Genomic DNA, 14,220 nt, shown 5'->3' with positions numbered 1-14,220 from the left:
CCTGATTACGCTTTGCTGAATTGTTTTGTGAAGATCTGAAGATGTGTACTGATGTCTTCATGATTCTTCTTCATGTGAGTCCATTTCAGCGACAGACCAGCGCTGAACATTTTCCTGATCCATTTAGTGTAATCCCATTGATCGCTAATTTAGCTGCAATAGATCTGAGGAGCGTGCAGTGGAGGTAATCGATTTGTTGGAGGTGAGTGGACAGCTTTGCTTTACATCACTTTAATGATATAATTGAAGCTGGATAATCTCACTGGCGTGGATTTAAAAGTTCATGTAACTTGTAAGCTTGTCCATGATGTAAGATTTCATGACTCAGGCCTGATGTTGCTGCTTTAGCAGTTTCTACAGACAAGTAAAAAAAGTAAAAGAACAGTACTTTTAGGAAAGAGGATTTCATTTTTTAAAAAAGTGCTTATGTATGCAGAATACCCCTTTCACTGTGTTATGGATTATTACTGATCCACTAACATCTAAGTAGCATTTTACTCTAGCATTTGGCAGACTCCCACTGATGAAAGTCATGTTTTTCATTTTGCTATCATGGTTATATGGTGCTTTTTATGTGGTGGAAGTCACTCACACCATTAGCCAAGTAAGCAGTTGCTGCAATTGTGTAGTATTTACACCTGAAAGCTGCAGTGTGGCGATGACCATCTCAAAAATATGGATTCAGACGTCTGTGATTTTGCTGATCCAGCTTTTGCTATTCTGTCTCTTTTTGGGAAAAGCCTAAAACTCAATGCCGAGTCTGTGCAAGTTGTCCTGATCTGGTTTGAAATATTTAAGGATAATTCATTTTGCGTGCTCAGAGGTTGTGTGCAGTAAATCTGTGTTGTCAGCGTGACCTGTCTTTTGTCATAGCCTACTGCTGGCTCACTGTGTGGTCGCTGGCATGAGCACCTGATGCAGATTAATGCATAAGCCTGTTAAACGCGGCCTCTGAAGACCACAGTGTGCAGTGCAACATGCTGATAGCCTGAAGCTGCAGTGGAGTTAAAGCGGTCCGTTACACAGGAGTGAGATATGTACTGATGTGAGGTAAAAACAGGTTTTCAAAAACTATTGACAGATTTAGAAAGGTCCATGCCACGATTACTGAATTGTTTACTGATGCTTTACAGATTATCAACAAGAACACCGAATGGGTTTGCAAGTGATGAAAAAAATCTCTGTTTTTGTGTTCATCTTCCTTCAGCATGATAACTGCTTTGTCTTATTTTTAGTTGAGTTAACTCCTCAGTGTCAAATATATTCTAATAATTTTGTATGGGCTCAACAACAAAGATGAACGCAACAGTTTCCTTTATTCTCTTTGAGTTATGACAACTTCTAATAGAATTTAGTACTCTTGAACTACTCTGATTGAGAAGAATGTTTTTTTTTCTCCACAGTCAAAGGTGTTTTGAACCACTTACTTTAATGACTGGGAGCATAAACACAGGGTGTTGAGTCAATTACTTATGAAAGATTGTTTTTTCCAACTAGCATGTCGTTATTTAAAGAGAATTTTAAAATGTCATGCATTGAAATAAGACTGCACAATAGCTCGGTGATTAGCACTGTCGCCTTACAGATAGAAGATCCTTGATTCATGTTCTGCATCTTTCTGCATAGAGTTTGCATGTTCTCTTTGTGCATGCATGGGTTTTCTTCAGCAACTTTGACTTCCTCCCACAGTCCAAAAACATGCTGAGGTTAATTGCTGACTCTAAATTGCCCGTAGGTGTGAATGTGAGTGTGATTGTTTGTCTCTATATGTAGCCCTGCGACAGACTGGCGACCTGTCCAGTGTGTCCCCTGCCTTCACCGTAAGTCAGCTGGGTTAGACTCCAGCCCTCTACAACCCTAATGAGGACTAAGCATTTTATAGATAATGGATAGATGGGTGAATTTAATTACCATAATTATGAACACAAGCTTTAAATTAGCAAGTTTGAAAAATTAAGTTGCCTCACTATTAAAAATCAAAATCATTCAGCTAGAAGATTTATCTTGCAAATGTGCATTAAATTAGGAAGAATAGATCTCTAGAATTACTTTCTAGAAGGTAGACCACAGCAATAAATCATCTGAAACAACGCTGCTGACAGCTGCAGACTGACATCTTTATCAGAGAGTGTTTTCACACATAGACCTCAGGAAAGGGGGGGGGGGGGGGGGGGGGGGGGGGAATGAATAATTGGCATTAGAAACACAAGTGCATTACTATTAATCTTTATATTTAGTAGCATGGCCCTTATATGTGTAATATTATTAAATATAGAGAGTAATAATAATGGTGGTGATGATGAAGGTATTGCAGCTAGAGGTGAATTATTATTAATATTATTTGGTAGTGATGCACATATACCGTAAGTGTGTAAATTTTGCTACTGTTATTTATTTTTTAAAAATGCACATCAAAATTAATTTTCACAACCTGATTGATATTTTTAGGGTAGATTTTTATTTATCACAGTTTACACAGAAATACTGGAATAATGTGGACATGTCCCAACACTGAATGAAAGCACACATTAATGTCAAAATGAAAACAGATCAGTGCCAGCGCATCTAAATAAACTACAAATATAAAATGTAAAATCAGATTTTGCAGTACATCAACACTTATGCAGCCACAATTTTTAAATTCTAATATTTATGCTGTGTTTTGCATTATTAAGTATGTAATATATACATTATTTATATTGAAATTAAATTATATAGATTTGTATTTATTATAAATCTATATTTAGTTTTATCAACCTAAAAAAAACTAAATTAAACCCACTCTGATTCAGTGTTGCAGCACTATTAAGCTAATAAGCAGTGTAGTGGAACTATGGATTCTTGGTTACAAACCTTTTGAAAAAGTGCTGTCCTGTTGTCATTGCAATGCTAACTGATGTGATTCTGAGCCTCGTAATTCAAACCAGCAGTCCACTGGACCCAACTCCCGCCTGATGTGAACGCGCGCCTGCACGCGTGCCCGTGGCTGTTTTGAATGAGCTGAGTTTGTGTCCAACCTGCTGAGTGGCTCAATGATGCAGCAGCCTCACTGACTCCCTCCCTCCTCCCTCCTCCCTCCTCCCTCCTCCCTCCTCCCCTCTGTCTCTCCCTGGATGTAATCTCCGACTTGACAACAGGTATTTGCAGTGTCCCAGACAAAGTAATCTGTCCAGTCGTCGGTGAGCTTTTGGCAGGAGAGTCAGAGCAGAGCTTCTCCAGCGCAGTCTCTAGGTGAGTCTCCATCACTGGGGCTGCTTCTTTACCAACATTGTAACTGCACGATTCACACTTTAGTCTGAGCTGCAGGTCGGAGGCTGCTGTTTGTTGACATGTAGCTGTTTTTGTCCGAGACTGAGGTAGAAAACCAGCGTTGCCTCATTTGTATTCTGCGCGTAATTGTGGTGTTTTTATGGCTTTGACATTTAGCTCAGGCGGGAGAGCTGCTGTTCAGACTCCATGTAAATATGCGATCCTTCAGTATCTGCCGCAGAGTGATCTTATCCGCAGCCAAGTTGTTATAGAGAAAAGGACGCACGACGCTATCAGTGTCATCTCTCTGTGTGGTGTTGGATTCCTTTGTGCGTCGGCGCAAAAACGCGTGACTCGACTGTAAACCTGCAAATTAGATAAGAGTCATCTGTAGGATGTGAGAGATTTTCTTTATATTTTGTGCAATTGCTTTGGGAAAAAAACAACATCTTGAAATTTGCAACAGCGCTGCAGGTTTGGACTTTGCAAATGAGTTTTACATCGCTCCGTGTTTTGAAGACCCTCTGCTGAGTCTTCTGTTCTGACCTGTGCTGCTTAATAACATGAGAGAAAGACTTGCTGCAGGGAAATCCTCCAGCCCATCCCTCAGATCCGTTCAGACACAGAACGTAATGTCACATAAAAGGTCACTTCTTCCATGTGCTGCAGCTCTTGGGGTTAATGTGTTTATGCACTGAGTGGAAAAATGAAAGTGGGATGACCTCAGAATTTGTTTTCCCTTCATTTGTTCTTAGATTTTACATGTTTGTACCACGGGCTCATGAGATATATTTTAAGCAGACATTTATTTTAGATTTATTGGAGGCTATTTCTTAGTGCTTGCATCTAGACAAGGTCAGGTCTCCAGATCAGGAGTTACTAATCCATTATATAAGAGAAAAGAGGGCAAACAAACTGGGTAACCTGTTCTTTTAAAGTGCTCCTAATCCTTCTCAGTACCTTTAGTTTTATTGGATAAGTCATTCTTCCTCGTTTCCAAGCTCTGATCCTGATAGATGCTTGTTGTTTGAGCAAATAAAAAGTCTTTTGCCGATAACTAAGTGTAAGTGTTTATCACCAGGTGTGCAGGCAGCTGTTTGGATGCGTCAAAAGTTTGTAATTTGACAACAGCTGTGAAATTTGTGTGTACGTTTTTTGAGAAATTCAGGACAGCTAAAGGTGAGAGATTAACTAGTTTTATTCTTTGTTTTATGTCTCTGATAAATCATTGAGAGGCCTTATTGATACACAGCTGTAAGCCCTGGTGTCCTTTGGTGCTGCTACAGTGTGGGACAGCCCCGGCGCTGCTTTAGACATTCCCGTGCACTAGTTAGAGCTGGGATTAGCACGTCAACCTTTTGTCTGCCAGACAAAGACTCATCGCGTCTCATCTGCTGCGTCCTCCTGCAGACAGTCTGAGCAGCGCAGCAGACACAGCAGCCTTCATCCCTGCCTTCTGATGACTCCACAGGATTTATGATTATGATGATGAGGAAGTCTGAACATTAAGCCAGGATTACTTTCTTTAAAAAAAACTTTGGCTTTAGTGCAGCTGCATGCAGAAATTAAACACTCTGAGGAATCAGTGTGGAGCTTCGGCGTTGACTGACATCTATTCTTATGTGTTTTCTTTCAACTTAACTCGGAAAGAAATCCCTGTCGAAGCGTCTGCAGACATGGGTCGCCAAGAGGCCGACTATATGTGGAAGAAGGACACCGACAACATCCAGGAGATCTTTGACTTCATGGAAGAGTTGGGATCGTAAGTACATTTAACTCTGATTTACATTATTACTATTTAGAGAAGTTTCAATGCCCTGTGTCTGCATATGGGGAATTTCTGCCTGTTTTTCTTTTTATTCTTGATGTTATTTTGTACTGGTGAATATATGATTGCAGACTCTCAGCATGCTGTTTGAGTTAAGGAGAGATTACTGGTTTGATTGGATTGACGCGAGGAGGCCTACTTTACTGCTGTCTCAGACAACAAGACACCCTGGCTGTTAGATCCCGGCTAAGACGTTCATTCACAAAAACATTTACACTTAACATAGGTTTTTAAATCATCAAATGTTGCTATTTGTACTTCAAATAAGGGAAAAAAGGCAAAAAATCTGATTAGAAAGCAAGTACAAATGAAAGAAAAAGTGGTATAAGAAAACAGAAACGGCGTCTTTTTATGATCAATTTAGAATTTAGGTACTTTTAAAATAACCAAAACTCTGATCCTAGCTTCATAGCAGTCAAGATTTTCAGCTTCTCTTCTTCTAACATCAAAATAAATGAATAATGTGTTTCCAACTGTTTCATATCATGACTTTCAGGCACTGTAGTGGCTATTTTATCACTGTTTTTGAAAAAAACTATTAATTGGCAAATCAAGACATACCTAATCAATTAGTAAATAATTAGAATAGCCAATAATTGCAGCCCTAAATGCGCAGAAACTGATCAAATACAAGATTTCTATGTGGATATTAAAAGTCACTTGAGGTAATTTGTACAAAAAAAAGTAATGAAATTGAACTAAAGTTAATGTTTTGTAACATTAGTTATGTGAGCACAAAAAATGAGCAGGTCCTGCATCAGAGAGGCCGACAGTAAATAAGGGGGGAAGCTGAAATGCTGCCAGGACCACATCGCTGTGGGAAAACAGAAGGCAGAGGGCTGAAGACGCCGCTGAGTGGTGATTGCTGGCGAGGCGCTCCTGTGTGTCGTGATCTAATATGTGGTTCAATTAGTCTGCAGCAATTACTGTTATTTCCCCAAACAATTTGATCAAAACAATGCCTGGAGGTTCATGGAAAAGTGGGTGAGGACAAGCGCTTGTAATGAGTGTATTTCTGTAGCACCTTAGCACAGAATGACGCTGTGGTGCAAGGAAATTAAAACTGGAGAGCCAGAAGGAAGCATGTTTGAGCCCCTCCGCTGCTTTCATTCCTGCTGGAGATGTCGAAGCTATTTTGTGCAGTCTCATGTGTCTGGTTTAGTCTTTTTGTCATCATTTCTTCCATTACAATGAGAGGAAGAGAATCCAGAGGGGATGGGAGACTGCGTGGAACTGCATCTTCTCCCAGCAGACCTCATCACACTTAGCATAAACAGCATCCGGATGGTTTCCTGGTAATAACGACACGCTGGTTTTTACACGCTCAGGTTTACCTGTCAGCAGCTTCTGATGGGCTTTTAGTCATTTTTCATATTGATGATTTCTCTTGAGAGTCAAAATAGTTTCTCTGAGGGGAGGAAAATGAGCTCTGGGAACCTGAAGCAGTTGAGCAGTGGGATGTGAAGTGACAGACAAGAAAACAGCTTCAGATCAAATCAGTTTTGTTTATGCAGCACGCCTTTGTGTCACCTAAAGAACACAGGGCGGGTTATCCAGTGTCTCCCTGCAGTCCTCTGACACCTGCCCATGACCTGACCCCTACTCTGTGCAGGAGCGTCTTGTTTCCAAGGATCCCTGCTGCACATGCTCAGTTTCTGACCTTTGTGTCTTGAGCCCTCAGCCTGTTGCTGTTTCCATTGCGTCAGGGATAAAGAGCTTAATCCACCCAGTAGAACAACTATTCCCAGACAACGCTGAAGATAGCATGGACACAGAGCAGAATAACAAGCTCCTTACCTATGAATAGTTAAGCCATGGGAATTCTTAGGAAATCTTAATTGAACTCTTGATATTGCTATCTCTGCCTTGGGTTTATTTTAATTCTGATGCTCTCTAAGAAACTTAGATGAGGAGGTTTCTGTCCCTGGATGACTGGATGTGTAGCATCAATTGTCTGACAGTTAGATCCTTAAAGTCATCAGATGCAATTATCTAACAGGAATTATATTTTAAGAGTGCACAAAATGCTGTTGTGAGTTAGAAGAGACAGTTGGCAGATCTGTACAGTAAAGGCTAATTGGTGTTATGTCGTGTTTATCTCATCAGTATTCAAAATACCTTACAGTGTTTCTCACTGGGCATAGTCCTTTCCAAAGGCAACATTTTCTGCCAACTAGCACCTCTAAAGCTCAGAATTGAATCTTTTATTGCTAATATGAAAACACAAAAATCAAGGTGTAAAAAAATAAAATATTTGTGCGTTTTACTGAAGTTAGAAAGTCAACTTTTTCATCTAAGTTTGCTAGAAACAACTAAATTTCCCCAAATCTTCTCAAAATGTTCAACAAATCCTAGATTTTCTCATTTAAAATGCAAGTATTTCTGCTGAAAAATAAATGAAATTAAGAAAGCAAGCCACAGCTGCTTCTGGTGAGAAAAATGTAAAGTAAAACCGACAAAGAGGCCAACTCTGTGTGCTGCTGTGGCCTCCATATTTTATCAACATCGGCCCCAGACTAATAAGAGGGAAGCTCATTTGCACTCACCATTGCAGAGTGTTATCTCTCCCTGTGCTGTTTCAAAGCATTCGCTGTTGAACTCATCAATAACTCGCGTTCAATATGTGTTCATGTGTTAATTACCAGAGGGGCGTTCTCAGAGGTTTACATGGTGAAGGAGAAGAAGACGGGAAAGAATTTTGCCATGAAGTGTGTGAAGAAGAAACAGAAGAGGGATCTCAATCTGGAGAATGAGATCGCTGTGCTCAGAAGGTAATTCACATGTGAATTTTTATTATGAGCCTTCAGCTTGCAGTTCACATTCTGTCAGTAGTCAGCATGGGTGGGAGGTCTGCTGATCTGCTTCCTCTTCTGCATGTTGTTATGCTGAAAATATGTGGAGTTTGTGATGGGATGATGACACCATGCAATACGTTTTTCAAACAGAATCCAACATGACAATGTTGTGGGGATGGAGGATTTCTATGAAAGTCGGACCCATTACTATCTGGTCATGCAGCTGTGAGTTTTCTGGTTTATACCTTAATATAAAATGAGATTTGGAAATTGAAATTGCACTAAAGATGTAATTTTAATGTCTTCCTACCAGTGTCTCAGGTGGTGAGCTGTTTGACCGGATCTTGGACCGGGGCATGTACTCAGAGAAAGACGCCAGCAGTGTGATCCAGCAGGTGCTGCAGGCCGTCAGTTATCTGCACCAGAACGGCATCGTGCACCGTGACCTCAAGGTATGACCCAGACAACGGAATTATTGCATTTGGTTACTTTTGCATTAATGTAATAAACCTTTTTTTAGTTCTTGCTTTGGATATAAATATGCAACATATCCAAAATGTATAAAGTCTGTGCCTTCTCTGTGTTTAAAGAACCTAAAAATATTGATACAGATGCTACATGTTGCAATCAATCCAGTCCAAGTTGCCATCCAAGAGAAATGCTTACAGATTTAGTTTTAACACTTTGGGAAATGTATTCATTTGAGTTCATACCAACAGTAAATGTAAAGTTTGATACTAGTCTCTATATGTATGTATGTGTATGTTCACTATGAAGTTACAGCTAGCAGCTGGTTAGCATAACTTAACATTAGGACTGAAATCTAGATTAAACAACTGGCTTGGCTCCGTCAGAAGGTAACAAAACAGCCCTACCAGCACCCAAATTTTGTCTAGGCTAGTTGTTTCCGGTTGTTTCTATCAGAATCGTCACGCCTCTGTCGTCACTTAGTTACGCCCGCCTTCTGACTCTACACTTCATGGTGATTCGTCCGGCGTGGTTAATTACTGTATGTAGCAAACAAAAAAGTGTGAAATAGGTTAAAACATGTTTAAAATTTTGGATTCTTCAAAAATAGCCACCCTTTGATTGCTGGTGACACTGTTGGGGATTTATTCAAAACTGAAGACACACTGAACCAGCATGGCTACCACAGCATCCTGCAGTGACATGCCATCGCATCTGGTTTGTGTTTAGTTGGACCATCATTTATTTTGCTAGAGAACAATGACCCCCTAACCGCTGCGTAAGGGCTGTTTGACCAAGAAGGAGCGTGATGGAGGCTGTGTCAGATGACCTGGCCTCTGCAGTCACCTGACCTAAACTTAGGTGAGATGGTTTGGGATGAGATGGACCGCAGAGTGAAGGCAAAAGGACCAACAAGTGCTCAGCATCTCCGGGAACTCCTTCAAGACTGCTGGAAAACCATTTCTACTGACTACCCCATGAAGATCATCGAGAGAATGCCAAGAGTGTTTAAAGCAGTAACCAAAGCAAAGAATGTAAAATTTAAAACATCTTTTGACTTATTTCACATTTTTTAGTTTACTACATAATTCCATATGTGATCATTCATAGTTTTAATGCCTTCATTGAGAATCTACAATGTAAATAGTTATGAAAACAAAGAAAAAAAACTTTAATGTGAAAATGTGTCCAAACTTTTGACTGGTAGTGTATGCTTCTTTAATTTTTTCCCCCAAAACATTCCTTCAACTTAAGATCTCGTTGATAAATAAACTATACTACTTTGAATTTTTCCACAAGTTTTGGTTTGATGGAGTTTTCCATTTTTACTGAACTATTTAAGCATTTGTTCCACCTCAGCAGGTGAAGTAAAACTTTGAAAAGTTCATCATTGAATCATTGTGCTTGTCTGTCCCTGTGCAGCCAGAGAACATCCTGTACTACAGCCAGGAAGAAAACTCCAAGATCATGATCAGTGACTTTGGCCTGTCAAAGATGGTAGACAACGACATCATGTCGACAGCCTGTGGCACCCCAGGATATGTAGGTGAGGAAACATGTCAGTCTGGTGAATAATACATGGACACTTACTGAGTGGGAGGCTTGAAATGGGTCATTAGAACACACAAGGGTGAAAAAAAACAGGGTGGTGGAGATGATCTATATTATTTACATCTTTGTTTCTCAACACATTGTGCTAACCATTTAATGTTTTCTCATTTTCAGCTCCTGAAGTTTTGGCACAGAAGCCTTACAGCAAGGCAGTAGACTGCTGGTCTATTGGAGTTATAACCTACATCCTGTAAGCATAAAGATTTGATATCTGCTCCACAATTTTCATCACTGTTAGATTAAATGTTGCTGAAATACTGCACTCAGAGGGAAATATACTTCCTGCTCCACTACATTTATCTCACACCTTGGGGTACTTTTAAAATGAAGATTTAACACAAGATATTATATAACAAGCTTTTAAAAATACAACAGTTTAAACCAGCGGTTTACAGCCTTTGTGGCCTCTTACAAACAGCAGTATGTAGTCAGGCTCACGTTTCACATGTGTGTGAGTTGTTATCAGCTCCACCAAATAATGATTTTATTTTCCCTCTCACATGGTCTCATTCCTGTTCAGATCATCAGCATAAAATCAAAGGTTAGAGAAAAAGTAAAAAAAACACTGAACACAAGTCGGTGAATCCTCTCCGATTAATCATGTTTGGAGCCCTCAGATGTATCTGCTGCCTCTGTGTATAAAAGTGGATGTAAAGGAGTTCAAACCTGCAGCAGCTACAACAGCAACATTCTGCTGATACACTGATGCTTCCTAATTAATTATCTACTGGTGTCAAATATAACATCAGTCAGAGGGATCAAACCAGCACTTTTACATTAATACTTTAACTAAATTTTGTTACTGTTACTTTGATCTGACAAAGAATCTAAATTCTTCTTCTACCACTAATTGCTGCTACTGTTCTCATGGTTTTATATGGCACATATAAAGATGATGCAGTGATTGAGTAAATGATAAAATCATTCATTTTCATCGCAGACTCTGTGGATATCCCCCATTTTATGAAGAAAGTGAGACACGACTCTTTTCCAAGATCATCAAGGCACAGTATGAGTTTGACTCACCCTTCTGGGACGACATCTCTGAATCTGGTAGCTACACTGAGCATTAGCACAGACCTATTGTGTAGCTGCAGGATACTGTCTTATCTCTAATGTCTCTCTAATTGTTTTGATCTGCAGCGAAGGACTTCATACGTAACATGATGCAGAAGAATCCCAACATGCGCTACAACACAGACCAGGCGCTCAGACATCCCTGGTGAGTGGCACCCAGTAGCTTTGCATCATGGGAAAATTTTAGTGCAGATACTGGGCATCATGGATAGTTAGCATGTAGCATGGTTACATTTTAGATAAGTTATATAAACCAAACAATTGAGTATTGCCTTTTGTAGTTAGCAGGCATTGCTCTCCCATCCCTGGATGTTTAACGTTTTAGTGACGTACAATCACATCCGTGTAAGTCACAAGAGTGACGTACAGTATCAGGTCACCCAGATGGATTCAGGATTAACGTCTACCTTGAAATAAATTTAAGCCTTCTGCTCTGTCAACCTTTTCCAGGATTATCGGAAAGACGGCCCGAAGCCACGATATCTACTACTCTGTCAGCGCTCAGATCCAAAAGAACTTCGCCAAGTCTAAATGGAAGGTCAGTCCACACTGATTTCTTGGCTCTGATGTGATAATCTCATTGAGGAGCTGCAGTTTACAGCAGATTAATCGGGTACCTACCTAAATCCTTCCTGATTAGGCGCAGTTTAATCAGATACTATTCTGTAATCAAGGCTGTGGATGGCTGATGTAGGGCTTTTAGTGTCAGGGGAAACAAAACAAATGTGATTGATGGGCAGTAAAATTGTCTGGACAACACATGTGTGACACGCTGTGTATGATAAGATTTGGTATAGCAGAAGCATAATGTCTCACAAACATCACCAAGCAAAGGTAGTTCCGGAAAACGAAGATCTCTTTGTGAATTTCTTTTCTGTGTTAACCCAACAGCAAGCCTACAATGCCGCTGTTGCCATCAACCACATGAAGAAGCTGCAGCTGGCCCACTCAGAGCTGGTCCTGAGGCAGGCCAGCATCCCTGACATCAAGGTGATCGACGTGTCCTCCCCAACGAGAAACCGCAAACAACTCAACACAGACAAGCTCGATCCCAAAGTGGAGGAGGTCAACGGGAACGTACGCGGGGCGCAACACATATCACTGCCTCTGAACCATGTCGAAGTGAAGAGCCACTTCCACCCGTTGAAGGCCAGTCAGAGCCAGTGCGTCGGACACCACGCGCCCACCATAGCTGAGCAGGGGAAGCACGTCTACCACTCAGAGCCCGCCAACCTCAACGGGTTTGTGTCTGCCTCATGTGATGCTGTGAATTTTGACTTTCTGATATCACAGCAGGGCTGACGTTTTGTTATTTTTTTGCCTGCAGGTACGGTAAAAACCGCAACACTAAGACGATACAGACTGGAGTCTGCTCAGTCATGTAAAAGGCTTCATGAAGTTTACATGGAAACAAAGCAATTTACCTGGTAGGTTCAAGGAAAACATTGCATCATTGAGTCATAATCAAATGCAGTAATAGAAGGAATACTTGTATTTAAATTGCAACGCTATTGCTTGTGATAAAGGGATAAAAGTTTTTATTCAGGGAAGTTTTTTTCTTACTATTTCACCAGCTTTATCTGAAATCTAACAGAACGACTCATCCTGCACATCAATTAATGTTTCCCCTCTGTGACACAGAGACACACAGCAACCTTTGTAACGCATGTTGTACATGTTTCACTTCATTTTCAGCTCATTATAGACAAATACGTGTCTCACCCTGGGTGCTTCTCTGCCCTCTGCAGGTCAGTGTTGCTGTGTTGACTCAGCATGCAGCTGTTTTGCGTCAGCAGCTCCCCGGCACTGAGAATGAGCGGCGGTTGATCCTTGGATGGACCCGAGCGGTCTGTGAAGTCCACAGTCGGTGGGACATTTTGTTGTAGAAGGAGTGCCTATGGAGCTTTTCAACACTTACAGACACACACAAACACACAGCGTTTTAGACAGTATTCCAGGGGATGTCTTCCAGAGAATGGGCTCACTTGGTGCTGAGCTCCAAGTCTTTGTCGTGAAGTCGTCCCTGACTTCTTTTGTCTGAGAGTTTAATTCATCAGCACTTAGTGTTCAGGTTTATTAGGATCGTGGTGGTTTAAGGTAACATACACAATGCAATAAGATACATTATTGTACTTGATCATGTGTAAATCTTTATCCTTATACCTGCATTTGCAAGCATAGTATATATATACATTTAAAAAATGCATGCTGGGTCGAAGCAGTAGCTCAACTGGTTGGGCTGTTGACCTATAAACAGGGGCTATAGTCCCTGATGCAGCAGTCATGGTTTGGAGTCCAACCCATGGCCATTTGCTACATGTCCTTCTCCCTACATTTCCTGTCTCTAAAAAATGCATGCTTGCTGCTTCTTACAAGCCATACTAATATAATTTATTCTGGTAAAGTTGTCTCTTATTTTTGTTACTTTCCTTGTGTGTCTGTTTTGTGTTTTTTTTTATTGATTTTTTTTTCTAAAGTATTTTCTTCCTTTTTTAAAAAATAAAAAGACAATAAAAGAGCAGGTCAGACGCAAGTTCACAACTAAACATTATACTGTATATTCAAACAAATGACTCATTAACAGTGTAAATGCCACAAGTATATCTAGAACTTGCCAACTCATAGTTCTTAAATGCCATCATCCTAAATGTGCTGCTATATATATATAAATGGTAATAGATGTTCGTCCGCCACTTTGGACATTTGGTTTTTTGTCTCTTCAGCTGTATGTGGCTTTGTATTGATGCGTTCAGCAGATATTGATCTTGTCTATGTTTAATGCTGGAATTTCTGTATGCACAAAAATAAAACCTGTACAGAATCTGCATTTGTTTTCTTCCCATTTGACTGATTTGAGAAAACTTGCTGAGAATTAAATGTGGGATTAGTTTTATGCAAATGCACCATTAGTCACACAAAATAATCAGTGACAATAACTGGCATGTTTTGGGCTTACAAACTTTAGGACCTAATTTTTATTTTCTCCATAATTATTAGGGTTCGAGCACCAACGGTCCCAAGGCACCGACGGTGCCGAAGGACCCTATTGAAATTCTACGGTTTCTTTTCTTCTTCACTCTTTTCCCGTCTTTTCAAACTCCACTTTGGTGGCCTAAACATAACCCAAAACGTGTCAAACTTTGCATGCACATCACGACTGGAGAAAAATTTGATATTTTATGGGAGTTGCGC

The 14,220-nt window shown here is 40.3% G+C and overlaps 1 protein-coding gene across 1 annotated transcript; it reads left to right on the top strand.

Moving 5' to 3' along the window:
- Positions 1 to 3,054: 3,054 nt before the first annotated feature.
- Positions 3,055 to 13,855, top strand: camk1gb (calcium/calmodulin-dependent protein kinase IGb). The gene is made up of 13 exons (XM_022189818.2): positions 3,055 to 3,231; positions 4,900 to 5,011; positions 7,723 to 7,848; positions 8,023 to 8,097; positions 8,186 to 8,324; positions 9,763 to 9,886; positions 10,066 to 10,141; positions 10,892 to 11,004; positions 11,095 to 11,173; positions 11,479 to 11,566; positions 11,920 to 12,269; positions 12,356 to 12,455; positions 12,777 to 13,855. The coding sequence occupies exons 2-12, from the start codon at positions 4,926 to 4,928 to the stop codon at positions 12,411 to 12,413; spliced, it is 1,314 nt and encodes a 437-aa protein (XP_022045510.1). The 5' UTR covers positions 3,055 to 3,231; positions 4,900 to 4,925; the 3' UTR covers positions 12,414 to 12,455; positions 12,777 to 13,855.
- Positions 13,856 to 14,220: the final 365 nt, after the last annotated feature.

The sequence above is a fragment of the Acanthochromis polyacanthus genome, chromosome 6 (assembly GCF_021347895.1).
Source record: "Acanthochromis polyacanthus isolate Apoly-LR-REF ecotype Palm Island chromosome 6, KAUST_Apoly_ChrSc, whole genome shotgun sequence".
Lineage (NCBI taxonomy): Eukaryota > Metazoa > Chordata > Actinopteri > Pomacentridae > Acanthochromis > Acanthochromis polyacanthus.
The sequence above is the reverse complement of the archived record's forward strand: the minus strand, read 5'-3'. Positions and strand labels throughout refer to the sequence as shown.